The 26776-nt window shown below is 44.0% G+C and overlaps 1 protein-coding gene across 2 annotated transcripts; it reads left to right on the forward strand.

Moving 5' to 3' along the window:
• On the forward strand, positions 1–26363 carry LOC121543610 (GAS2-like protein 3). Of its 2 annotated transcripts, none has more exons than XM_041853626.1 (9): positions 1–144; positions 13439–13494; positions 20459–20636; positions 20883–21001; positions 21262–21403; positions 22031–22094; positions 22336–22477; positions 23082–23189; positions 24129–26363. In XM_041853626.1, the coding sequence occupies exons 2-9, from the start codon at positions 13471–13473 to the stop codon at positions 25395–25397; spliced, it is 2046 nt and encodes a 681-aa protein (XP_041709560.1). In that variant the 5' UTR covers positions 1–144; positions 13439–13470; the 3' UTR covers positions 25398–26363. The 2 variants fall into 2 exon arrangements, with proteins under 2 accessions (XP_041709560.1, XP_041709559.1); XM_041853625.2 differs by lacking the exon at positions 1–144 and adding an exon at positions 11803–12024.
• The last annotated feature ends 413 nt before the right edge of the window (positions 26364–26776 follow it).

Here is a 26776-nt window from a genome sequence, read left to right on the forward strand (position 1 = left end):
GTGCTCTGGTTGGCTGTTTCGAACAGTGCAGGACAAAAACACGTTTGGAGAGAGCGATAACTGACAACTAATGACAGAGAACTCAACTTTTTGGACACTTCAAAGAAAACTATACGAGAGACTGAACCGGTAACTTCTATGCTGGTGAGTTAACTCACATTGTTTCCGTGGCGTGAACGAATGTGTCGTTATTTCTCTCCAGCCCACGAGGAAGCAACAAGTGCCCCGTGGCTGATCACTCTCCCGAGTGGAAGACTATTTCATGTAGTTTCTAAATTCGTAAACCCCTATTATAGTCTACACAATAGACCAGATTTTGCTGCATGGTTTTTAATGATAGGCGTGTAATTTGGTAGCATGCTTAGATGACTGAACTTTTTTTTACATTTAATGTACAATTAGGCCTACAACTCTGAAAAACCGTGGTAAACGGCTTCAAACACAATTTTCTAAAAGTCTCAACCAAAAAACGTATCGGTGTGTCCATGTATGAACCTGCATAATGACCATCATCATGTCACACACCGGTGATAGACGCGCTACTAATGATTGCGTGTTTGTAAATGTAGGCATGGATACAAACTGCAAGGGACAGACATGCTTGGCCTTGGACAACCACTCACCTTGCCAGAAGATACCGACCCTACCGTTACGCTTGTTTACACTGAGCTTTTTTTTTTCTTTTTTTTTTTTCACCTTTATTTAACCAGGTAAACCAGTTGAGAACAAGTTCTCATTTACAACTGCGACCTGGCCAAGATAAAGCAAAGCAGTGCGATAAAAAACAACAACACAGAGTTACATATGGGGTAAAACAAAAAAGTCAAAAATACAACAGAAATACATATAATATACAGTGTGCAAATTTAGCAAGTTATGGAGGTAAGGCAATAAAATAGGCTATAGTGCAAAATAATTACAATTAGTATTAACACTGGAATGATAGATGTGCAAGAGATGATGTGCAAATAGAGATACTGGGGTACAAATGAGCAAAATAAATAACAATATAGGGATGAGGTAGTTGGGCGGGCTAATTTCAGCTGCACTGAGCTGCACTGAGGTCCGAACAGGGGCGGTGTGTTCAATAGGGCGATATGGGCGACGCACTGCCAAACGGGAAAAGGAAGGGATTTTTTTTCTAATCAATTATATCACGGCAACAGTAGTTATCAGTGTTGTAATCTAGACGTCTGATCTGCCACAGTGCCACTAAATGTCCAATCAGGCTAAAGTCGTGCTTCAAATGCCCCCCCTTTTGGGGGCGATTTCAGTCAGGTTGAAAATCGCCCAGAAGTCTGTCATAGACTCCCATGTAAAATCTATTTTTTTCAAATATCAGAGCTTTCAATACAATCTCTATGGGTTTCTGAGGGCTTGCACTTACGCGCTTTCGTCATACGTAACATAACCATGAACGTAACTAAGAAAAGAGCGGGTAGCAGCATCAATCAATTCACTACTACTATCAAAATGGCTAGGCTTCAGTGCAACTCGATTGTGTCTTTGAAAGAAGTTCCTTTTTGTCGGCGAACAAATGAAGATAAATTGGCAACGAAACAATTAGGACCTCCCAGACCAAATTTAATAATTCAACAGGTTTCTACTAAAGGGGGAAGTCCTACACCCGAGGATTTTCCAAAAATTGGTACGAACGAAAAACCTGGCTAGCAGGCTGCGATGTAGCTAATGCAGTCTTCTGCTACCCCCTGCTTACTCTTTCACCCTGAAGGCGGCACGGCAGACAGCACCGCTTGGACAGCGACTGGTGTGTAACGGACATGCACCATCTTTCAGGAAAGATTAAGAAACATGAGCTGTCAAAGACCCACATGGATAGCTGTTTGAGATTGTCTGCTTTGGGGAGAGTGAACATTCCCACTCAACTGGATGAGGGATACAGGCTAGCTGTCCGCCGCCACAACGATGAGGTTAGTGTTGATAATCACAAGTTTACTGGAGAACTGAAACTGACAAGGCTGACAAGATAGGACCCTTTTGTCCATTGTTATTGGATAGGAACAGAACTTATAACCAGCTCCTGACCTAAATAGATCTTAGCACAACATTTTACTCAACATATCATATTCCATATTCACTATAACAAATATATTTACTACGACATTAGCAAGAACCGCCACATCCTCAGCCGGCTAATCCAGTGTGTGAAGTTTTGCGGAGTGTTTGAGTTAGCTTTGCGAGGCAAAGATGAAACTGAGGGCTCCACCAACCCTGGTAAGCCAACACTTTTGAGATCAGTCAATAAATGCTTCTGGTATTGACTTATATGCTGCCCCTGTCTTCATGTTGTTGCTGGACATATCTTTTTTAAAATGTGTGTAGGTCACCTAAATCATCAGAAAAATTGCCCCCCCTGAGAATTTTTTCAGGAGCCGCCACTGGGTCCGAACACAATCATGGTTACATTAAGTATGGAAGTCAAACCTTCATCCTGCTGCACAGACCCAATGGAAGCTCTAGTCTAGAGTGCCTTGTTAAATTGTGTTTAGGAGCATTTTTAAACGATCTCCATGGTTAAAGTAGTATGATCATATATGAAAGTATTGAATTACTTTGACATATTGAATTATGTTATATTACGCTAATTTACCCATGGTGGACATAATGTGTTACTACATTATAAGACTAACGTTTTCACCACACAATAATTACAGGAAATACCCATCCTTCTTACCACAGATTGGTGATGTTAGTATTAAAGTTTATAGTCAATAAAGAAATCACAAAAGCTATTGATTAAAACAGATCAATGTCTGTATTTGTCATAAGCGCCAGTCCGTAGTGGTACTTAGAACGTAGCTGTCATTTTCAGGCCATGGTGGCTAGAAAAAAATTGCACACTCCTCCCATAATAAGTCTGGCCTCAAATGAATTAATGGATTTGAGGGTTAAGCTATCATTGAAATGAAAGCCAACCCCTGTCTCTATTTAGAAACTGATGTGAGGTGGTGATTCGTTGACATTATCCAGTCAAGCATGTTTGTTTTTCTCCTTCTCTGTGTAGTCCATCTACCAAAATCATTTTCTCACAGAGATGTTGATAAATGGCTACGACAGGTTGTCATCTATTGACAGACTCATGTAGTAAGTTCATTGAAGTTTGTCTGTTAGAAGAGCGCAAACGGGACATGTCGCCGCGGTTATTGTTCCATTAATTTCAATACAATATCGATGTGATTCATTTGCGCACACTATTGATTACAGTAGAACAAGCTAATAAATTCCAGTCTAGTGTGACCGCTTTGTAAATATTGGTGCATGTGCAGTTTAGAAGGTACTAATTTAGCTAACTGAAATCTGTCATTAATTTTGACGTTTTTGTCAAAGATTTTACATCTAACTAAGCTGTATGGAGTATTTTTCAATGGAAACAATGTGCATGAAAATGAGTCGTCTCTCGTTGAATTACAAAAAAATATTTTATTGAAGAGTCCGTACTGTTGACCAGTCACCGACGAAGGGACGTAGACTTCGGCTCCGAACTTTGGCTTGCCTCCAGAAAATATTTTGTGTGCCCGAACTGCCGAAAGAACTCACCGAAGTCTAAAACAGAAAAAAAAACCACAAAATATAATCATAATATATGCACAAACTCTACCGAACTGTTTCGGCTGGGAAGCATGTGGACGCCTTTAGGAAGCTGTTGTGCCCTCTTGGCAAGAGTGGTGGTGGTGTTGGTCCATGACAAGTCCTCAGTGATGTGCACTCTGAGGAACTTAAAACTCGTGACTGTCTCTCCTGCAGTTCCGTTGATGTGGATCGGGGCATGTTCCCCCCTCTGCTTCCTGAAGTCAACAATCAACTATTTTGTTTTGCTGACGTTGAGTGAGAGGTTGTTATCATGATGCCACAATGCCAGTTCACTTACCTCCTCCCTATTGGCTGACTCGTTGTTGTTGGTTATCAGGCCTACAACCGTGGCGTCGTCAGCAAACTTGATGGCATTGGTGTCGTGCAACCATGCAGTTGTGGGTGAAGAGGGAGTACTGCAGAGGACTGAGGACACACCCCTGGGGGGCCCCTGTGTTAAGAGTCAGGGTGGAGGAGGTGTTGTTGCCAATCCTCACAGCCTGTGGTCTAACCGTCAGGAAGTCCAGGATCCAGTTGCAGAGGGTGGTGTCCAGACCCAGGGCTTTGAGCCTTGGGTTGATATCTTCTGGCAACCATCCATCCATCATGACTGGAAAGGAGATGCCCTTGACATTATGATTTTATGGCTTACTTTTAGGCTACATAATGTTAGGCTGTACCAGAAAATATATGGCTCTGGCTATGTAGCCTACCGTTACAACTTGAGATGGATAGAACATGTTTGACTATAGACTGATTTATGTCCATTTAAATCTCCTGTTCCTGGTTTCCTGCTACAGGAATACCATAAAATCAAGGTTGTGCAGGTGCTTCCCTTCGCTTAAGTGTGTGCTGCTACCACATAGGAAGACTATTTCCCCAGCAGAAAAAGGGATCCAAAATACTTTTCATTCATGGATAAGGGATATACCTATTTTAGAATCTCAAGTAGACCTGCCCATTGTTTCTTTAACATACCAATTTCTACGTCTGAAGTGAGCTGTAACGTCAAAACAAATCATTTTCATAGGCATTTCTTATAATATGTAGGCCTTCCACACAAAGATTGGTATTTTTTGCCTTTGCTGCTTTTGTCAGACAACTGTATTTACCAACTTGTGGTAGCTTTTGTGACAGAAATAATACAAATCAGGCTTAGGGTCATACTTGAGCTCTGGACTGGATCCGAATGAATGAAGGCATGCATGCGTGAGGAGGAGTGCGCCCCCAAAACAGCCCTGATTCTGCCCCTCTACCCCCTAATCACCATCTGGCTGATCTCTGTCATTATGCCTCACATTTTGGGGAAGTGGAGTCTCCAGAAGGAGGCCAAACCAAATAAAACCCTGTGCCACAGATAAGATATGAACAGCTTAATTGGTTAAACCCTCACATGAGCCCATATGTGCTGCTATCTCGCCCGTGGACACAATGGAAATCATAATGACATCTTGGTTTTCCCCTCATTCATTTAGGGTACAGCTGACTAAGGGACAGACTGGGACCAGTGGGAGAGGGGCAGAGGAATGGTTACAGGAGAGGGAGAATGGACTGAAGGAATAAAATCATACACATATTTTGCAGATGTTATTGCAGGTGCAGTGAAATGCTTATGTTTCTAGCTCCAACAGTGCAATAATACCTAACAATGCACACATTAATTAAGAAATATCAGCACGTGCAATGTCCGAGTCTGGAATATATACACTGAGTATACCAAACATTAATATTGAATTGCACCACCCCTTTTGCCCTCAGAACAACCTCATTTCGTCTGGGCATGTACTCTACAAGGTGTCGAAAGCGTTCCACAGGGATGCTGGCCAATGTTGACTCCAATGCTTCCCACAGTTGTGTGAAGTTGGCTGGATGTCCTTTGGGTGGTGGACCATTCTTGATACACACGGGAAAATGTTTAGCGTCGAAAAACTCAGCAGCGTTGCAGTTCTTGACACAAACCGGTGCGCCTGGCACCTACTACCATACCCTGTTCAAAGGCACTTAAATATTTTGTCTTGCCCATTCACCCTGCACTGAGAGCTTTGATGCACCTGTCTCCGCCTTCTATATGGTAGCGGGGTGAACAGGCTGTCGCTCGGGTGGCTGAGGTCCTTGATGATCTTCTTGGCTTTCCTGTGACACTGGGTGCTGTAGATGTCCTGGAGGGCAGGTAGTGTGCCCCCGGCGACGTGTACATGCATACATTCATGATTATTTTGTTTTTTCATAGCCAGGATGGGTTTGTTGGTGTGATAACTCGGATGTGTTGCCCTAGGGCAGTCATTTAAGGCCACTTTGTTCAGCAGCAGTTCTTCTCTTTCTGCCAAACATATGGCATGCTAGACTACTGGTTCAAAGGATGCATTCACCAAGGGTTTGAATATTTCATAGCGTCGCCAGCACAAACGTTCCTCTGTTGTCTTAAATGTCTTCTCCATTGGCCAGGTTTCAGCCAGGCTGTGGCCTGTCTGGCTAACAACGAACGTCTCCATTGTCTCACCCTCCACCTGCCGAACCCTCTCATGGCTAATGACCTCATTCAACATTAGATTTCTCAGTTCTGATATAAAAACATTATTTGAGTCAGTCGTAATTCCCTAGAGTCTTCTATTACTACATACTTGTATAGGTAGGGCCTTACAAAAATTACCTTGCTGACCTGAATCAATGAAAATCGACTCATTGACTGAGAGGGAGAGGGGTCTATCTTTTAGGCATCCTGTGAATATTTCCAGTTTAATTCTAGATGTCTTCGGACTCCTATGATAGTTGATGATGAGTCCCAGTTGTAAAACAAATAACAGGATGAGAGGAGGATGCTGAAAGGGTGTTTGCAGGTCTTCGTTAATGACAGCAGGTCATTAGTGAATGACAACAGGATCTATCGTAGCTTTTGTTTTTGCTGAGGTCTTATGTTATTAAGGTGAAACCTTTACCCACTCCCCTCCTCTCTATCCCAGGGATTATCATACAGGCAAGTCACCCTCCTTACCTCTCCTTGACCTGACCTTCTGTGAGGGTCTTCTTCAGGGGCTCGGACGTCTAGCAGCTTATCTGACCACTTTGATAAAGCCGGTTACAAATTAGCCTACACGACTTAGGCCCATATTTGGTGTTCGCATTGTGTTCCAATTTCATTTAGGATTTTCTTTTTTTTAGTTTGAAGACAATGGAGAACACAAGTCATACAATTTGAAAGGTACAACTAGTCTTGTATACCAGCAGATAAAATATGTCTGTGTTCCTGTCATAAGAGGATTTCAGCATACCCTACTACACACAGAACATTTTCTCAACACCCTCTTTAAGCCAAAGCCTTTTTTTATTCTGTTGACATCGAGTCGCAGTTTCAGATGAGGTCATTAACGGTCTTGTCCTTACAACTGACCCATTTTTGAATACAGCAACTTGTGCAGTTGTTGCAGCAATGATCAGATCACAACCCTCTCCTCGATAATCAATGAAGCTCTTCCTGATGATGACTTTGTCAGTATGGCAATTCATTCTGGAAAATGTATTTAAAGCAAACGTCAATCTTTATGACGCTGTCAGGTTAGATCAGTGCTCTTGGCGGTCTTTGGGCCATTATTAGGTACTTCAGTTGGGACTGTTGGGATATTGTTTTCTGAAGGGATGATGTCATCTGCGTTGGCTTGCAATTCTGTGGCCTAGCCTATGTTAATCAGCGAGAGAACTCCCACAAGGAATGGGAAAGCGACCAGCCCTGCCTGCTGCAGCTTAAAGGGCACCATCACTCTATAGGATACTTAACTCAATGTCAGCTCCCTTTGACAACTTTTATTTGGTTCCCTCAATTTCAGACTTCAATAAATCCACTCGTTTTTTACACCTTACCAGACGTGTCGACTGTTTCCAAAATACCGTTTTTTTTACAAGACAAACTTCCCAGCAGCCTCGTGAAATGCGTGCTGTGGAGCAGTAATAGACTAATCAAACCAGGATGAAGTGGGATTGGCAGGCGTCTCCTCAGTTCACACCTAAAAGCCGACGAGGGGCTTTCCTGGCAACCCGTCATCTTCAGGACAACTCCTCTTGAAGGACATGGGTTGAGCCTAAATTATGTACGCTACGCTTAGGCCTAATCCTGCCTGAATGCACCTACTCCCATAATGTAGACAAGGTCCATTTAAAATGGAGAGGCACCAAATTAAACCTTCAACTGACAGGCCAATTAAGTTGAGACACAAGGGGCTCAGCAGGAGAAGTTAAATGAAGGAGGAGTTGGTATTCTCTGGGAAGAGTGGAGCAGACCCCATTTGGCAGGAGGGCAGGGTAAATAAAAAAAGAACCGCCTATGGCCCCATGTGCTGGCTTACAGCCCTTTTACACTCCTATGTTAGACTCGTGCAGCTGTTCCATGCTATTGGTAAATAAGCAAATTACCCCCCCCAACTCACTAATTCACACACTGAATGAACATGCAACCCCCTGACATTGTGTGGTCTCTCGCTGTGCGCTTGAATGCACATCAGACACATGATGTACACATCGACTGCAGCTCCATTCATGTGCCACGAGTTTAGTGTTGTGATCGGTGAGGGTGGGTCGTCAATGTCTGGAATAGCCCCTGATCCTCTTAAATGATTACGGAGGCAAGATGATGACCTGCGTGGGGAACATGTGGCCAGTCTCCCCCTGCTCCCTCATCCATCTGTGTGTTTATCTTCAGGACTATAGAGGCTTGGCTAATGTCCCTCAACTTCATTAACCTCTTTAAGGATCGGACCCTTTTTTTCACCTAAAATGACATACCCAAATCTAACTGCCTGTAGCTCAGGACCTGAAGCAAGGATATGCATATTCTTGATACCATTTGAAAGGAAACACTTTGAAGTTTGTGGAAATTTGAAATTAATGTAGGAGAATATAACACATTAGATCTGGTAAAAGATAATACAAACCAAAAAACATGTTGTTTTTTTTTTTTTTTATCATCATCTTTGAAATGCAAGAGAAATGCCACAATATAATATTGCAGTTTGGGCACAATGTAGATTTTGGCCACTAGATGGCAGCAGTGTGTGTAAAGTTTCAGATTTATCCAGTGAAGCATTGCAATACTGGACTATTTTGTATCACGTCTGCCCAAATGTGCCGAACTGGTCAATTGATACATTTTCATGTACATAAATATAGACAACATACAAAAAAGATATGGTAATACAAAATGTAAGTTTACACACTCCCAGGAATGTCATACATGATGGATCATTAGCTTATACACTAACTTTCACACATCTAGATGGCCGGGTGGGGTGGGTGTGGAGCCAGAGACAGCAGGGGGTCAAACTGTAGAACCCAGTTCTTACATTTGAATATAAAAATGGATTTTATCAAACAAAACTGTTACATTTGATCTCCGGGACCCTTAGAATGACAAATCAGAGCAAGATTACTGAATGTAAGTACATTATTTACCTTCAGAGGTGAATGTATCAAACCAGTTGCCGTGATAATTTTTTTTTGTTGTGCCCTCTCCTCAAACAATAGCATGGTATTTTTTCACTGTAAAAGCTACTGTAAATTGGACTGTGCAGTTAGATTAACAAGAATTTAAGCTTTCTGCCCATTTAAGACATGTCTATGTCCTAGAAAATTTGCTGTTACTTACAACAGTCATGCTAATCACATTAGCGCACGTAAGCTCAACCGTCCCGTATACGGGACACTGATCCCGTAGATGTTAAACCTTCCCATTACTCCCTCACAAAGGGAGACCCACTATTTCAATTCATTTTAAGGGCCGTCTTGGCAGGAAGCAGGTTTTTGTTTGTAATTTTACATCCCTGTTCTATCAGAGAAACAAAACGCATTAATCAATATCAAATAAAATTGTATTTGTCACATGCTTCATAGACAACAGGTGTGGACTAACAGTGAAATGCTTACAAACAGGTCCTGTTCCAACAATGCGGAGTTAAAGATTAGATCAAAAAATATATATATATTAGTAAAAATAACATGGCTATATATAGGGAGTAGAAAATAACATGGCTATATACAGGGAGTACCAGTGCCGAGTCGATGTGCAGGGGTATTTATTTATATTTTTATTTTACCTTTATTTAACCAGGCAAGTCAGTTAAGAACAAATTCTTATTTACAATGACGGCCTACATGAGGTAATTGAGGTAGCAATGTACTGTACATATAGGTAGGGGTAAAGTGACTAGCAGCAGCGTGTGTGTTAGGGTGTAAGTATGTGTGGGTAGAGTTCAGTGTGTGTGCATAGAGTCAGTGCAAGAGAGTCGGTGCAAAAAAGGGTCAATGCAGGTAGTCCGGGTAGGCTTTTGATTAGCTATTTAGCAGTCTTGCTTAGAAGTCTTATGGCTTGGGGGTAGAAGCTGTTCAGGGTCCTGTTAGTTCCAGACTTGCTGTGCGGTAGCAGAGAGAACAGTCTGTGGCTTGGGTGGCTGGAGTCTTTGACAATTTCTTGGGCCATCCTCTGACACTGCCTGGTATAGAGGTCCTGGATGGCAGGGAGCTCAGCCCCAGTAAAGTACTGGGCTGTACGCACTACCCTCTGTAGCGCCTTGCGGTTGGTGCCAAGCAGTTGCCATACCAAGCGGTGATGCAGCCAGTCAAGATGGTGCAGCTGTAGAACTTTTTGAGGATCTGAGGGCCCATTCCAAACATTTTCAGCCACCTGAGGGGGAAGAGGCGTTGTCGTGCCCTCTTCACGACTGTGTTGGTGTGTTTGGACCATGATAATTCCTTAGTGATGTGGACACCGAGGAATATGAAGCTCTCGACCCGCTCTACCAAAGCCCCGTCGATGTGAATGGGCCTAGGCTCTAAAATGATGAATGTGATGTGGAAACTATAGGCCTCACTCGTGCAGACACAAACAGGAATAGTTCACTAAAAATATACATGTTTAAGTAAATTAACATCAAAGCATGTACAGTACCCTTGGAAGAATGTACACCTTGTAGGAAGATTTTCCTTAAAAATAACACAATTCAAACATTGGCTTAAAAAAAACGGCCACAAAACAACTTTGGGTGGTCAGTCCGTTGGTTAGACTTTATTGAAAAGACCCCACACTTAAACCAATCTGCTAACCAAGATTAATAACTGAGCTAGAAGAATGTTGATTTGGATTAATTTACCCAATGTACCATGTACAATAATGTACCAAGCAAGGTTTACATTGTGAAGCAAAAACAAGCTCGACTGCATATTCATTCAAACATTAATTTTTGCAGGACCCAAAGGTCATTGTTGGAAGACTTGTCCCTGAAACTCTGCAACCGGTTTTGATTGGACAGGGCTGCCAAGAGAGAACGGACATTGTTCGAGTCTTTCAGCAACCGCTGGAGAATGTGCGTGGCAGCGCCCCGTGTCGAGCCTTGCCATTTCCTCAGTGACACTCGCACATTCATATCAGCCAACCCAGCAGCATAAAACACATTCTGTTTTTCAACTCCTCTCTTTTCATTTCTCTCTCTCTCCCTCCCTCGCATTGACATTTGGTGGTGGTGTGAACGCGCATGCTGCCCTTTTGGTCCCTACAGGGAGGCATTCTCTCAGCTCGCGCATTGGGGCCTCAGATGCAGCGCATTCTAGAGACGAGTGCTCCCTTTGTTCTCTGCTGTCAGCCCCATACGCCTCCCTACTCAAATAAAAAAATCAACCCCTTCTCTCTTTCTCCCCCTCTTTGTTTGTATACTGTCCACAGGTTTAAGTCTACTGATTTCCTCCAGGAGCAAGTCTTGCCAGGGTTCCAAATAGGCAGTGCTCGTCACCTTTTTAGCAAATCAGGACATGTGCACAGGCCTGGGAACCCAGATAAGCATTAGACAATGCTAACTTTGGTCCAGCAACTACTCTGAGGGCATCCCAGATCAGGGACTGTCACAATGTGTCATTTGAACCCTTGCCCTTTTCTCTTCAGTTTTCCCCACACCAAACCTTCCCTTTGCTATCATGTTTTTTTTTGGGGGGGGTTGGGGAAGGAGGATGAGATGAGGAAGTGGCTGGTTCCCCTGCACCCTAGCCCTCTCCATTTCCACTAGCTCCTCGCAGGGAGCTCCCAGGGCAGGCTGCAGAGTTGGGGGATGACGGACGCGAGGGGGGGTGGTGGTGTGTGTAACAATGGGCGCTTTGTGAGAGGGGGACTGGCCGTGGCAGGAGTGGGGGGCCTCCGCAGCGCTGAGCTGAGCAGAGCCACTTCATTAGTCAAGGTTCTCCCTCCTCCCTCTATTCTCTCTCTCCTCCCTCTGTCATTCTCTCCCCCGCTGTCGACATAACACACTCTGAAATCTGGAACCAGCCAGTAGGAGCCTACGTGGTTTGTGCTGCGCTTTCTGCTTTCTGGTCAGAAGCAGGGTGGAGAATAGTTTTTCAGACTATCTGGGGGTTCTACGCAGCTCTTTTCGTACATGACTACTGTCGTCCTCCTGTCCTAAGGTAATTCTGCTTGTCTGCACTGCTGTCATTCTGTCCTCTGCCAAGAGCAAAGCATCACAGATGAGACTTGGATTGATTTATTTCATTCTGTGTCAGAGTAACTGAATGCAAATTATTTTGTGCACGTAAAGAGCTGTCTATCAAATGACAACAGCGTATTAAGTAGCTGAAATGTGGATCTATGATTAGGGTTGCAAAATTCTGAGAACTTTCAATAAATTCCCTAGTTTTCCAGAAATCCTGGTGGAGGATTCCGGCTTTTCTGCTTCTTCCCTCCTGATTCCGGGAATCCTCCAACTGGGATTTCGGGGGGAAAACCAGGGAATTTATTGAAAGTTCCCAGATTTTTGCAACCCTATCTATGATATTGAAATGCGGTCATAGCGCTGGGGTCTTAGTTTGTGCTGCCTGCCCCTCGGGTGTATGGTGACATTTGTGTTTGAGAACTGGAGCTCAGCCCAGTAGAGGTTTTACATTCTGTGTCAATCCTATAGAGTAGGCTGGGAAGGGGTTTTGGGGGGATCGCTGAGGGAGAAAGGGAGTTTTTTTGGGGGGGGGGGGGGTTTCCTCAGCTGTGTTTCTTGTTGACTAAACTGTCAGTGTCACAGGCTAGTGCAGTGCAGCACATTATTGTCTTTCGCTCTCTCGTTCACACATACACACACACACCCCTTGGGGCCAAGGGGATGGTTCTGGGTCTGGGTAATCCCCTACATCCTGGGAGGAAGGAGGAAGAGGTAGAGCTTTACATTTTGTAAACATTCTGAATTCTATATATATTCTTAGTCATAACATAAACATGTAAATATTTGAGTCATAATCTCTTAAAGTAAAGCACAGTGCTTTACGGCTAATCTAGATTGTTTCATTCGTTTGTCACTAACCTGTATCATGTCATTTACTTGGCACATGGTCCATGGCTCATGTCCTTTTGTTCTGGCTGGAAGGTGCAATCGATAACATGGACTGATGCTGAATCAATATTGTCCCATCCCATTCCGGAACTTTGCAGACTACATGCTAAACAGCCCTTTAGCAGAATGTAGAGAGAACCTCTACTGTTAACTGAGCAAAGTTACAATGACGAATGATACGGAGATGGTTGCTACTGCCAGATGTTTCTCAGCCCTGTGGACTGAGAATCCTCACCATGTGTGTCAGCTGCAGATGAATCAGATGTTCTGGTAGTGCTGTCTTTGTTAGCATGTGGTGGATAGGACACGATGATGCGTGAGCCACATGTACATGGGTCGAATGTGAATGCCTGAATGTGTTGCTATAACGGGTATATAATCACAAAGCAATATCAAGGAGCCAGCGATGTTCTTCTCAAACAACTCCTATATTTCCTATAAGAATGGTGATTTGATACCCTTAGTACTGTAGCCCATGTTCCAATGCTGTCTGTTTTCAGGATGAAGAGGTGAATCTCCTCTGATTGCAGTGATGGCAGTGCAGGCTGGCATACAGGTAAGGATATTACTTATTATCATGAACATACAAGGATTTTTGGAATGTTTGTTTTTTGTTCAGAAGGGAAAACTCCTTTTCCCTCAAAGGGCCAGTCCAAAGACCTCTTCTCATAAAGTGGCCCCTATCCCTCCTGTATTTGCATATCTAAAGGATAGGAGTAGCAGTCAGGTGTAAACAAAGTGGCTCGGCAGTTTAGGACCCCTCACGAGTCATTCAAAACCTCTTAACGCTTTCCTGATACCAATCCAATAGATTTACTGTTCTATTACCTCCAGCAACATAATCAGTTTGCTCTCACAGCTGTCTGGTATCTGAGGAGGCCAATAAGACGCTGTGGGCTGGGCCGTAACTACATATGAGGACACCGAGGTCTGGATCTCGTATAAAAAAAATATATATATACAAATATTTTATTTTCTTGAACTCAGTCAGGGTCTCAACTTACTGTTGAGTTAGAATAGTAGAATACACAAGGTGTAATTTCGAAACTTGGTTGTGCATCAGCAGTTTTCCAGTTATGTTACTCAATGATAGTCACGCAATTATTATTGTAAATAAGAATTTGTTCTTAACTGACTTGCCTAGTTAAATAAAGGTAAAATAAATAAATTAGCCCATGTCAGTATTATATATTTTTTGATTGGATAAGTCTAGTTAGTTTAGCCAATTATCTAATCATGGCCGAATTACCGACTGGGCACGCAGGGCACGTGCCCAGGGGCCCTTACTTCCAGGGGGCCCCCATAGATTTGGTTAGTCACTCTCACTAAGATATTATATTAACATGTAATAAGTTATGGCAAAATGTGTAGAATTGCAGGACATTTGTAAATCTGCCAAAAAATTATCCTCACCACATGGCAAAATGTATAGAATTGCAGGAAAGTGCCTGTAAAACTAAAATAAAAATTCTGTACAGTAAACTAATTGGGTGGGTGGTAGCCTAGCGGTTAAGAGGTTGGGCCAGTAACCGAAAGGTTGCTGGTTCGAATCGCCTAGCTGACTAGGCGAAATCTGTCTGTGCCCTTGAGCAAGGCACTTAACCCTAATTGCTTCTGTAAGTCGCTCTGGATAAGAGTGTCAGCTAAATGACTAAAATGTAGAAATGTTTACTTTTTGTTAATAAAATACTTTTGCTGCTGCGTGCAGATCCCTCTGTACGTATTAAATGATAGTTTTTAATCCCAGGGCTGAGTTAATGTGTAGTGGCTAATTGTATAGCTAATAGGCTATGTGTTTGTAGATCGACTGAGGTGAATGAAGCTACAGCAACCAATGTGATAATGGCTGGGGTCGTTTTTGCTGTTCTTCAAATAGTATTTTGAAGTTTTTAAATGGTATAGAAATGCAGTAAATGAGCTTCAACTTTCCCCCCTGTCCGGACCTCACTAAAACTCAGACCCTGGTTACGGCCCTGCCTGTGGGGTTTCTGCTCTCTGTTTTCTGAAAGGGTCAAAGGTCAACAAGAACCATGGGAAGATTTCACAACTAGGAGGAGCATAAAGGACTAGCAGGCGTAACTCTGGCCCTGTTTGAATCCTTCCTTCTTCTCTTCCTTGAAGTTTGCACTGATCTGATGTAGGGCTGGGAATTGCCAGGGATCTCGCGATACGATATTATCATGATACTTCGGTGCCGATACGATATGTATTGCGATTCTCACGATTCTATATATTCTATGTATTGGGATTCGATACTGTGATTTTATTATGCTTTGATGTTCCAAACATATTGCTCACTATAATTCTGCTGCAGAGGGACAAGAGAGCCATGAGAAAATAACTGTTGGTCAGTCATTGAAATAAAAGTGCTGAAAACATGTTGGCTTACCAGAGTTTTGGTGCAGGTACAGCTAAAATATACAGTGCATTCAGAAAGTATTGAGACACCTTGACTTTTTCCACATTTTGTTACGTTACAGCCTTATTCTAAAATTGATTGAGTTGTTTTTTTCCTCATCAATCTACACACAATACCCCATAATGACAAAGCAAAAAACTGGTTTTTAGAACTTTTAGCAAATGTATGTATGTATGTACAGTTGAAGTCGGAAGTTTACATTTAAACTCAGTTTTTCACAATTCCTGACATTTAATCCTAGTAAAAATTCCCTGTTTTAGGTCAGTTAGGATCACCACTTTATTTTAAGAATGTGAAATGTCAGAATAATAGTAGAGTGATTTATTTCAGCTTTTATTTCTTTCATCACATTCCCAGTGGATCAGAAGTTTACATACACTCAATTAGTATTTGGTAGCATTGCCATTAAATTGTTTAACTTGGGTCAAATGTTTCGTGTAGCCTTCCACAAGCTTCCCACAATAAGTTGGGTGAATTTTGGCCCATTCCTCCTGACAGAGCTGGTGTAACTGAGTCAGGTTCGTAGGCCTCCTTGCTCGCACACGCTTTTTCAGTTCTGCCCACACATTTTCTATAGGCCTGAGGTCAGGGTTTTGTGATGGCCACTCCATACCTTGACTTTGTTGTCCTTAAGCCATTTTGCCACAACTTTGGAAGTATGCTTGGGGTCATTGTCCATTTGGAAGACCCATTTGCGACCAATCTTTAACTTCCTGACTGATGTCTTGAGATGTTGCTTCAATATATCCACATAATTTTCCTTCCTCATGATGCCATCTATTTTGTGAAGTGCACCAGTCCCTCCTGCAGCAAAGCACCCCCACAGCATGATGCTGCCACCCCCGTGCTTCACGGTTGGGATGGTGTTCTTCGGCTTGCAAGCCTTCCACTTTTTCCTCCAAACATAACGATGGTCATTATGGGCAAACAGTTCTATTTTTGTTTCATCAGATCAGAGGACATTTCTCCAAAAAGTACGATCTTTGTTCCCATGTGCAGTTTCAAACCGTAGTCTGGCGTTTTTATGGCGGTTTTGGAGCAGTGGCTTCTTCCTTGCTGAGCGGCCTTTCAGGTTATGTCGATATAGGACTTGTTTTACTGTGGATATAGATACTTTTGTACCTGTTTCCTCCAGCATCTTCACACGGTCCTTTGCTGTTGTTCTGGGATTGATTTTCACTTTTCGCACCAAAGTACGTTCATCTCTAGGAGACAGAACGTGTCTCCTTCCTGAGCGGTATGACAGCTGCGTGGTCCCATGGTGTTTATACTTGAGTACTATTGTTTGTTCAGATTAACGTGGTACCTTCAGGCGTTTGGAAATTGCTCCCAAGGATGAACCAGACTTGTGGATGTCTACAATTGTTTTTCTGAGGTCTTGGCTGATTTTCCCATGATGTCAAGCAAAGAGGCACTGAGTTTGAAGGTAGGCCTTGAAATAGATCCACAGGTACACCTCCAATTGACTCAGGCTAATTGACATAAATTATCAGAAGCTTCTAAAGCCATGACATCATTTTCTGGAATTTTCCAAGCTGTTTAAAGGCACAGTCAACTTAGTGTATGTAAACTTCTGACCCCCTGGAATTGTGATACAGTGAAATAATCTGTCTGTAAACAATTGTTGGAAAAATTAGTTGTCATGCACAGAGTAGATGTCCTAACCGACTTGCCAAAACTATTGTTTGTTAACAAAAATTTGTGGAGTGGTTGAAAAACAAGTTTTAATGACTCCAAGTGTATGTAAACTTCCGACTTCAACTGTGTGTGTGTGTGTGTGTGTGTGTGTATATGTGTATATATATATATATATATATATATATATATATATATATATATATATATATATATAGAGAGAGAGAGAGAGAAAAAACTTAAATCACATTTACATAAGTATTCAGACCCTTAACTCAGTACTTTGTTGAAACACCTTTGGCAGCAATTACAGCCTCGAGTCGTCTTGGGTTTGACGCTACAAGCTTGGCAAACCTGTATTTGGGGAGTTCTCCCATTCTTCTCTGCAGATCCTCTCAAGCTCTGTCAGGTTGGATGGGGAGCGTCGCTGCACAGCTATTTTCAGGTCTCTCCCGAGATGTTTGATCGGGTTCAAGTCCGGGCTCTGGCTGGGCCACTCAAGAACATTCAGAAGCCACTCCTGCGTTGTCTTGGCTGTGTGCTTTGGGTCGTTGTCCTGTTGGAACCTTCGTCCCAGTCTGAGGTCCTGAGCGCTCTGGAGCAGGTTTTCATCAAGGATCTCTCTGTACTTTGCTCCGTTCATCTTTCCCTCGATCCTGACTAGTCTCCCAGGCCCTGCCGCTAAAAAACATCCCCACAACGTGATGCTTCACCGTAGGGATGGTGCCAGGTTTCCTCCAGACGTGACGCTTGGCATTCAGGCCAAAGAGTTCAATCTTGGTTTCATCAGACCAGAGAATCTTGTTTCTCATGGTCTGAGAGTCATTTAGGTGCCTTTTGGCAAACTCCAAGCGGGCTGTCATGTGCCTTTTACTGAGGAGTGGCTTCCGTCTGGCCACTCTACCATAAAGGCCTGATTGGTGGAGTGCTGCAGAGATGGTTGTCCTTCTGGAAGGTTCCACATATCCACAGAGGAACTCTGAAGCTCTGTCAGAGTGACCATCGTGTTCTTGGTCACCTCCCTGACCAAGGCCCTTCTCCCCCGATTGCTCAGTTTGGCCGGGCGGCCAGCTCTAGGAAGAGTCTTGGTGGTTCCAAACTTCTTCCATTTAAGAATGATGGTGGAGGCCACTGTGTTCTTGGACTTTCAATGCTGCAGAAATGTTTTGGTACCCTTCCCCAGATCTGTGCCTCGACACAATCCTATCTCTGAGCTCTACGGACAATTCCTTCAACGTCATGGCTTGGTTTTTGCTCCGACATGCACTGTCACCTGTGGGACCTTTTATATAGACAGGTGTGTGCCTTTCCAAATCATGAATTTACCACAGGGTGGACTCCAATCAAGTTGTAGAAACATCTCAAGGATGATCAATGGAAACAGCGTGCACCTGAGCTCAATTTCGAAACTCATAGCAAAGGGTCTGAATACTTATGTAAATAAGGTATTTCTGTTTTTTATTTGTAATAAATGTGCAAACATTTCTAAACCTGTTTTCACTTTGTCATTATGGAGTATTGTTTGTAGATTTGAGGGGCAAAAATTATTTAATCAATTTTAGAATAAGGCTATAACGTAACAAAATGTGGAGGAAGGGGTCTGAATACTTTCCCAAATTTCCTCGATACTTGGAGTCAAAGTATTGATATAATATCATCCAAAATATTATCGCGATATGTAACTATCCATTTTTCCGATGCGACATGATTAGTCAAAGCAATGTAGTGGGATCGTTGTTTTTTGCACTCAAATCATGTCATGTGATAACGTTAAGGAAGGGTGAAAGTATTCAAACTCATTGGCTTGGTGTCTGTCTTGTGATCAACATACAATCGAGAGGCCTAGTACATGTATGCGAGCCACATCATCCTAAATGGCTATTTGGTGGATTCATTAAGAATCTGTTAGGAATGTAGATTTGCTGTGTTAAATCCCTTCCCTAACTATGTTCCAGTAAGGAGCTTTAAAGTCCAATGTTTAAAACTCTTACGTGCCAGATTTACCATGATTATGCTGTATTTGTTTACACAATTAGTCTACTTGCCTGTACACAGGCTACCCCTACACCGTTATTCTGAAAACGAAATTTATACTTGAGAGGAGTCTAAAGTTTTCATAGTACCCAAAACCATTTCACAATTTTATTTGAACACAGGAAAGGTGGTAGGTAATCTACTGCACAAATACTACCATAAAGGATCAGTTGAATTTATGTCTAACTAGAATAAGCCCACGTGAGGCCTACTAAAGCTTTCATTTCTGTGAAACCTGCATTCAGTCAGGTGACGCTGGAGAGGCCACCATGGGTCATCTCCAATGGTATGTTGGTAATCTCCACGTTTCTGTAACTCAAACACTCCCCTCCTCCTTTTCTCGAATTAGCTGTATTTGGTGCGAGTAAGGCGGAAAACAACATATGTTGTGGGGTTGCCTTGCCCAGAGCGCCTGCCAGGCACCTTATCCTTAGAACACAGTTATGTAAGGGAGAGGGGGTTGGGGAGGAGGAATTGTGAGAATTTCTTCTAATTTTGTAGGCCTATTTCTGTGTTTTAATTAAATGCATCCCTTTTTGAGAACCAGACAGAATTTTAAGTACTTTCTACTCAGCAGGGCCTTTTACGATCTCTCTCACCCTCTTTCTCTCACCCTCTTTTTCTCTCTCACCCTCTTTCTCTCTCACACCCTCTTTCTTGTCAGTCTGGGATGTTTTCTCCAACAATGATAACTTGACTCAGCCCCGTTCTCTACCTCCACTGAAGTTTGGGAGTCACTCAAATGGGGACGTGGAAAAATCTCAAAGAACAACCAAGACCTTTCTGTGAGGCTAAACCCAGGGAAAGTCTAAATCATGATATGCCAGTGAGAGTGTGGGAGAGAGGAAGCGATAGCGGATATACTGTCAGCTGTGTGTATGATTGGAGGTTAATCTGATACGACATCAATGGCGACTGTAGGATACAAGGCTTGTTCCAGCCTCCAGGCATTCTCCTCCCCTCAGCTGATTTTCTTTCCCTCACTGTGAGTGGAATATCACCACAGACATCTAGTAGGCAGTCTCAGAGGACTTGGTTGTCTCGACAATATTCTGCTTCTATTCTTCCATTTTAGAGTCCTACACAAAACGCTTCTCATTCTCCAAGGCAACCTTTCCTCCATCTATTTACACTTCAATCTTATTAGTGTAGCTGTATAGGGTTTTTTGGCCAAAGGTCGAAATTGTATACAACATGTTTTTGAAAATTGATACACTTGAATCATGTTATTCTTGCCCTGACGAAAGGATGGTCTGTGTGCCAGGGGCTGAACTCTAGTAGCCTGTGTGAGTGAAGGATGTCTCCCTCCCCCGTCCTATCCCACTGCCAACAGAGCCTAAACCCACTTCCAGTGATCTGTGCAGCTCCTCTAGTCTACAGCCATTTGAATACAATCTCTCTCTTTCACTCTCACTCACTCCCTCTCCTGCAGGTGTGGTTCGGGGAGAAGTTTGACGCACCCCTGCAGAGTCCACGCAGCCCTTTGACGCTGCGCCATGGGCCGGGCTTGGCCGATGTCTTCCAGTATGATCAGTGGCTGGCCGTGCGCCACGAGGCCACACTGGTACCCATGCAGGAGGACCTGGCCATCTGGCTCACCGGGATGCTGGGTAAGACCAGGAGGGTGATGGGGGGGGGGGATAATTCAAACACTATGTCGTTGTCTTGTTCCTGTGGCATTATTTGTACCTTGAACCTGGCAATGGAAGTTTGTTTGATGTGCAGCCTGGAATTCTTCCTTTTTGTTATTCATTTGGCCTCAAACGTCTCGCCCTGTCACTCACCCCCCACTCCCAACAATACACACTAACACACTCGTGCTAATCTTTTCCTCTCGGTCTCTCTCTGATACACAGGAGACGAGGTGAGAGCGGAGTGCTTCATGGCGGAGCTGAACAATGGGGTGAAGCTGTGTCGGCTCATCGGAGCTCTGCAGAGCAGGATCTCTCAGAGCGGGGCCTCTGATATGGGCAAGGTGAGCTGAGGGGAGAGGAATGGCAGGGAGAATGGCATATTAAGGGGAAGTAGGCGAGTGGGTACAGAATGGTAAGGATGGGGGAGTTCGAGTTGGCGGTCTGTTTCCCATCTGAAACGAGTTGGTGCGTTTGGTTCTGTTGTCATTAGTTTTTCTGTCCATTTGAAAATATCACCTAGCCAAGAATGCTCATATGTCAACTGTGATGCAATGCATGTGTGGTTAATTTGTAATACTTTTTTGAATGCCTTTCCCTGCAGTTGTTTCCCATGAAGAAGGTGGCATGTAAGTGCAATGCCTCTCCAGGGTCCTTTTTCGCCCGCGACAACACTGCCAACTTCCTGGGCTGGTGTCGCCACATAGGTGTGGAGGAGACGTACCTGTTTGAGTCGGAGGGCCTAGGTACGTGTTTTAGTTTGGTGGGGAGACCGTACTAGCAAGTAGGAGTTCATCACAAATGGCCATCGCTCCAGACAGTTTTGAAGTGCATATTTGGGTTATTTATTTTGTCTCGGCAGCCTCTAGTTAGCTTAGCATTCTAGCGCAAATGTCCACAAGTGTCAATCAAACCAAAACCCATTCAGTCTTGTGTAATCAGTGGAGCAGTACCATGGTAGTACAGTTGAGGTAGGGTCTGACTCCATACCCATCCCAACACTATTGTAACATTACTACATTATCCTTGGAGTTGATTAATACATTACTACATTACCCTTTGAGTTGTTTGATACATTAATACATTACCCTTGGAGTTGATTAATGGCTCCTTACCTTAATCGGTTCAAAGGAACATGGGCTGAGTTGTAAGCCTTTAATGACTGAACGGAGCAGATGCCTCCACTGCAGCCATTGTCTGGCTTTTGTTTAAGCCATCCTCCTTAATGACATAATAGGATCCACCATAGAGAGCAATTAACATAAGTTCTCTATGTGGACACCTCCTCATAAGTAATGGGTTTGTGACACTGCTGCTATAGTATTATACAACCATGTCGTCTCTCTACAGTATGTATTCTCTCTGTCTCTCAGTTCTGCACAAGGATCCCAGGCAGGTGTGTCTGTGTCTGCTAGAGATCGGCCGCATCGTCTCCAAGTAAGCTTCCCTTCGTAGATAGATGGTGTTGCACTGTGACAAATGTAAGCTGAGATCATTCTAGAACATGACCACCACGTTTTGTTTTGACCTTTCACTGATCCTGTAGTTATGCAATGTGGTATGTTGCAGCTGTGTTTGGGTAGAAAGATGGACAAGGCAGCAAAAGTGAATGTGTGGTATCTTTTTTGCATTCCTAACAGTCCCTTTAGAGCACTGAGCTTATCTGTTTTCTCCATAGGTATGGGGTGGAGCCTCCGGTGCTGGTGAAACTAGAGAAGGAGATTGAGCTGGAGGAGACTCTGCTGAAGACGACAGAGCCTGCTCCTGCAGTCAAAACCTTCACTGTGTGCTGCCAGCATGGGGGACTCTATCAGCCTGGGGTAAGTCACTCCAGGAATTAAAACTATGCTATTGTCAAACTTGTACAGACTAAATGGAGACTTGACTCTCCACTTTCCTCTCATCTCTGTTGTTGTTCTATTAAAAGTGTTAGATGGTGACCGAGTTCATCAGAACCAAAATGGTGGCAGCAGTGGCTCTAGTTGCCTCGCTGCTCAGGGCTGTATGAGTCATTATGGTCCTCATGATGCTCCATCCATCCGGGGTCATGTGACTCTGTAGCTAGTGGCACCAATGCAACTCAGTCACCACAACAACAAACATCAGAACGCTTCCTATGTCCACAGCCTAAGCTGCATGACTCTTAGCCTTTGATGGTTAGTGTGTTTGCCAAAGCAGTCCTCTTCAACTACAGTATTCAGAGGCTGCTACTGAATGCTGTCCTAAAGCCTTTCAAGTCTTTGCAACTTAAAATTGGTTAATTTTAGTTAATTGCGTTTTCCTGTTAGCAACTCTTCTTTATTCTTAGGCGATGGGTTAATGAAACAGGGTTTCTCAATGTTTTAGGGAATTTCTTTCCCATGTTCTTGCTTCCTTAGCCAGGACTCTATAGGCACATGTTAATTCTCCCTCTCTGTGTTACAGGAGCAACATCTGATGGACGAGCCGCCGTGTAACTGCTCCCAGAGAGTATCTATTGAATACCTGTCAGAGGGCCGCTACAGACTGGGAGACAAGACCCTCTTCATCCGGGTGAGCAGCACGCACTGTATAGGGACACACTGAACACTCCCAAGCATTGGACACCAGTGTTAGGGTCAATTCCACTGCTAAGTGAGCATTAGGCCTGTAGCTAGTGACACACCCTTTCTGTCCTCTGCCAAGAGACCAGGAAACATCTCTCCACCGTAACCTCATTCATTACCTGGCCCCTAATCCAAAGGTTCAGTCTCGGTGCCTGGCACACGTTTGGCAGTGTCAGTGCCGTAGAAATTAAATTACTACACATGACATAATTCTATGGTCAGTACCTGTCCTGGAGACTTGAGACCAACCTACTATATAGACTAGATAGTCCTTGAGACAGACATTTTGGAAAAGTCAAGTAAGCTTATTATCGATGTTGGGTATTTAAGGCTGATAAAATGCTTATACAACTGAAAAGTAAAAAAACATGCAAAGAATAAAAAGCAGCAGTGTAGATGAAGGACGGAAGAAAGGTGTGTCGGTTGCTCGTGGTTCCACACAGCAGCGGATCACTTCCTAAGCTCATTAGGGAAGCAGAGTGGATCCCGTTAGTTCTGCACCTACTGGAGGGATTACATCATTATTGGCCAAGCTACTGAAGTGGAGCTAATGGTACAGAGTTAACACTTCCATCAAACTGCAACTGAAAATCGATGGTAGCTGTAGATAGTAGTTGGCAGCACTGTAGATATGAGTTGTTGGTAGTAGTGAGCGGTAAGTAGTAGTGGTAGTAGGAGTGAGCGGTAAGTAGTAGTGGTGGTGGTAAGTAGTGGTAGTAGGAGTGAGTAGTGAGTGGTAAGTAGCAGTGGTAGTAGTAGTGAGTGTAGATGCGGTTCTCAAGGAATAGTTAAGTAAAAAATAAGCATGTTAACCCTTTAAAGAGACCAACTGCAATGTCTCACATGTATCCCCCTCTCTCCCTCTGCCTCTCTCTCACTGTGGTAGATGCTGCATGGGAAGCATGTGATGGTGCGTGTGGGGGGTGGCTGGGACACCCTAAGGGGTTTCTTGCTCAAGTACGACCCCGGCCGAGTGCTCCAGTTCACCACTCTGGAGCAGAAGATCCTGGCATATCAGAAGGGCCCACCGGGCCACGGCGGCCATGGCTTTGCAGCAGCGGCCCCTCCACCTGACATGGACCCTCTCGCTGCAGTCAACCTCATCCCCTCATCTTCCTCCTCGTCTTCCTCTGGTTCGGCCTCCAAAGCCACCTGCACCCCCGTCTCGACCCCTACTCTGCCCAGGAAGGCAGCCGCAGCCCCCAAAAAGACCCTGCAGATGCCCCTTCCCACCCCCAAGAAGCCCACCCAGAAGCCCTTGCCAATCCCCAAGAAGGCAGCTGCTGTGTCGCCCACCCTGTCTTCGCAGCAGGGCCCCAGCCCTTCCCTTCACAGTAGCAAGAGCCAGCAGAGGGCACCACAGCTCCATTCCTCTTCTTCCCCAGCCGTGGCTTCAGCCCCCAAACTGAAGCTCAGGCCGTCCCCTTGCGGCGCTCTCTCCCAGCCCCGCAGCCCTGTGTGCCCCGAGCCCTCCTGTAAATGTCCTAAACCCTCCTCCACTTCATCCACCCATACCTCCATCAAAGTGCCTCGCCCCACCACAGCCCCATCAAGGGTCCCCTTCCAGAAAGAGGGCCGACCCCCAACTGGCGCCACCCAACGCCGCCTGTCTCAGAGGCGGCCCGCCTCCCCGGCCTCGCGCCTTCGTCTGGATGCTGCCAGACGGGTCTGTCCAACCCCCCGGGTGGCAGTGCCAACACCCAGGCTGGCAATGGCCCAGCCCACCAGGACACTAACCCCTACCTCCAGGTCTGCCACAACAGCCCTGCCCAAATCCACCATCTCGCACCCCAAGAGCAAAGACACCACAGCCAAAAGCCAGGCCCAAACCAGGGCCATCCCCAAAGTGGTTGTGCCCCCACGTGGCGGCACCCCTGGGCGGGTACCAGGGGCCCCTAGTGGCTCTGCCGCTGTTGGCAAGATGAACCAGAGAACAGTACCAACTGCACAGAGGACAGGACGGAGGCAAGCGCTCACCACCAACACCCCCTCTCTCAAACCGGAGTCCACCAAAACGGCCCCCCAAAAAACAAGCCCCAACATCAAAGCCCTCCCCTCCCAAAAGGACACTGCTCTCACAAAGAAGACCCAACTCAAGAACAAAAGCGAGGACCCTTATTTTGAAATGAACGGTAGAAGGCATCAGAAGACGTGAGATGTAGTTGGGGGACGTAGTAACGTGACGGGGAGGGACTGTACTGTCCTACTGAACATTAGTGCTTCCATCACGGTATTTGTCTGAATAAGTCCCCAACCAGGATTCAGCAGAACACCAATTTCCACACAAAGATATACCCAACCGGGTATAGATGCAGCAACTGTCAAGCTAGTGCGTAACTTTCAAAATGCCATTTGCACCGCTACCATTTTTACATTTTTGTTGGTCAGATTTTATTTTCTCCTTTTATTGTCCTGTTATCAAAAGGTCATGCCTCAATTGCATCTTACAATAAGTAGATTTTTACACAGTCTTTGAATGGGTTGAAAAGTGAATGATACTGATTTTATCTGAGGTCAGCTCAACTCAGTCTTCAGCCTAACACAGAAACACTCAATGGAAGCATTGTAAACCAACATCCCATCAACAGCCTTTTGTTTCGTATACTTTTTCCTTATCATTTAGTGTTTTTCAACGCTTTCTAATGTCCATTCGTATGTCTTTTGAGGTTCCAACTGTACTTCCCTAGAGAGGGCTTGATCTTTGGCCATCTGATCTGATAAATATTTCTCTCTGCATATTAAAGTTAGACTTTTTTAAACATTTACATTTTCTTTTCATTAAGGGTCATTTTTGTGCAAAGCAGAGCTAAGGCAGCACACTTTCAACATTGCTTTTTGAGTTTTTAATATTAATTACAAGCAGGTTACTGTAACCAAAGTTTCACATCTTTGACAGGAAATATAACTGGACTGAATGTTTGTCCTCGGTGTGAATATGCATTCCATTGGAGGTGTGATTGAATATATAAACGTTTGTTTCTCTTTTTCACAGATGATGGGTAGTTTTCCATTTTAGAGGTCAAATTAAGCACTGTTGGAATGTTTCTCGTGTGCCTTTAGAAATGACTGTTGTTGCTGAGTGGCGTTAGAATGTACTAGAAACTAGGGTTTTAATATTTGTTTTTACAAATGAGAATTGCACAAAGTACAAGCACTCGGACTGAGTTTTTTTATTATTACATGGTGAAATCTCAAATGAATTACTACTGATAATAATATGCCTGTAACATGTAGTAGGCGATAGCAACTAAGGGACAAGCGAAGCCCTTCATCATTTTACAGAGGGGGAAGTTATCGTGAGGTAGATTTTAATTTGTTTTGTCATCTGAGTCTTTCTGTTGATCATATTTTGTAGTTTTCTATGTGGTCTTCGTCGAAGTTACTTTATCTGTTTTCTTGGTCAGCACTTTATGAAAACCTCTTGGTGTGTTTCACTTTGAATGTTGATTCTGTTGATTTGTGTATTGTCTGATCTACCTTTGTTACATTGTCCAATAAAAGGCCAAACGTTGGCAGACTTCCTGCAAAACATGT

Source organism: Coregonus clupeaformis, chromosome 4 (genome assembly GCF_020615455.1).
Source record: "Coregonus clupeaformis isolate EN_2021a chromosome 4, ASM2061545v1, whole genome shotgun sequence".
NCBI classification, from domain to species: domain Eukaryota; kingdom Metazoa; phylum Chordata; class Actinopteri; order Salmoniformes; family Salmonidae; genus Coregonus; species Coregonus clupeaformis.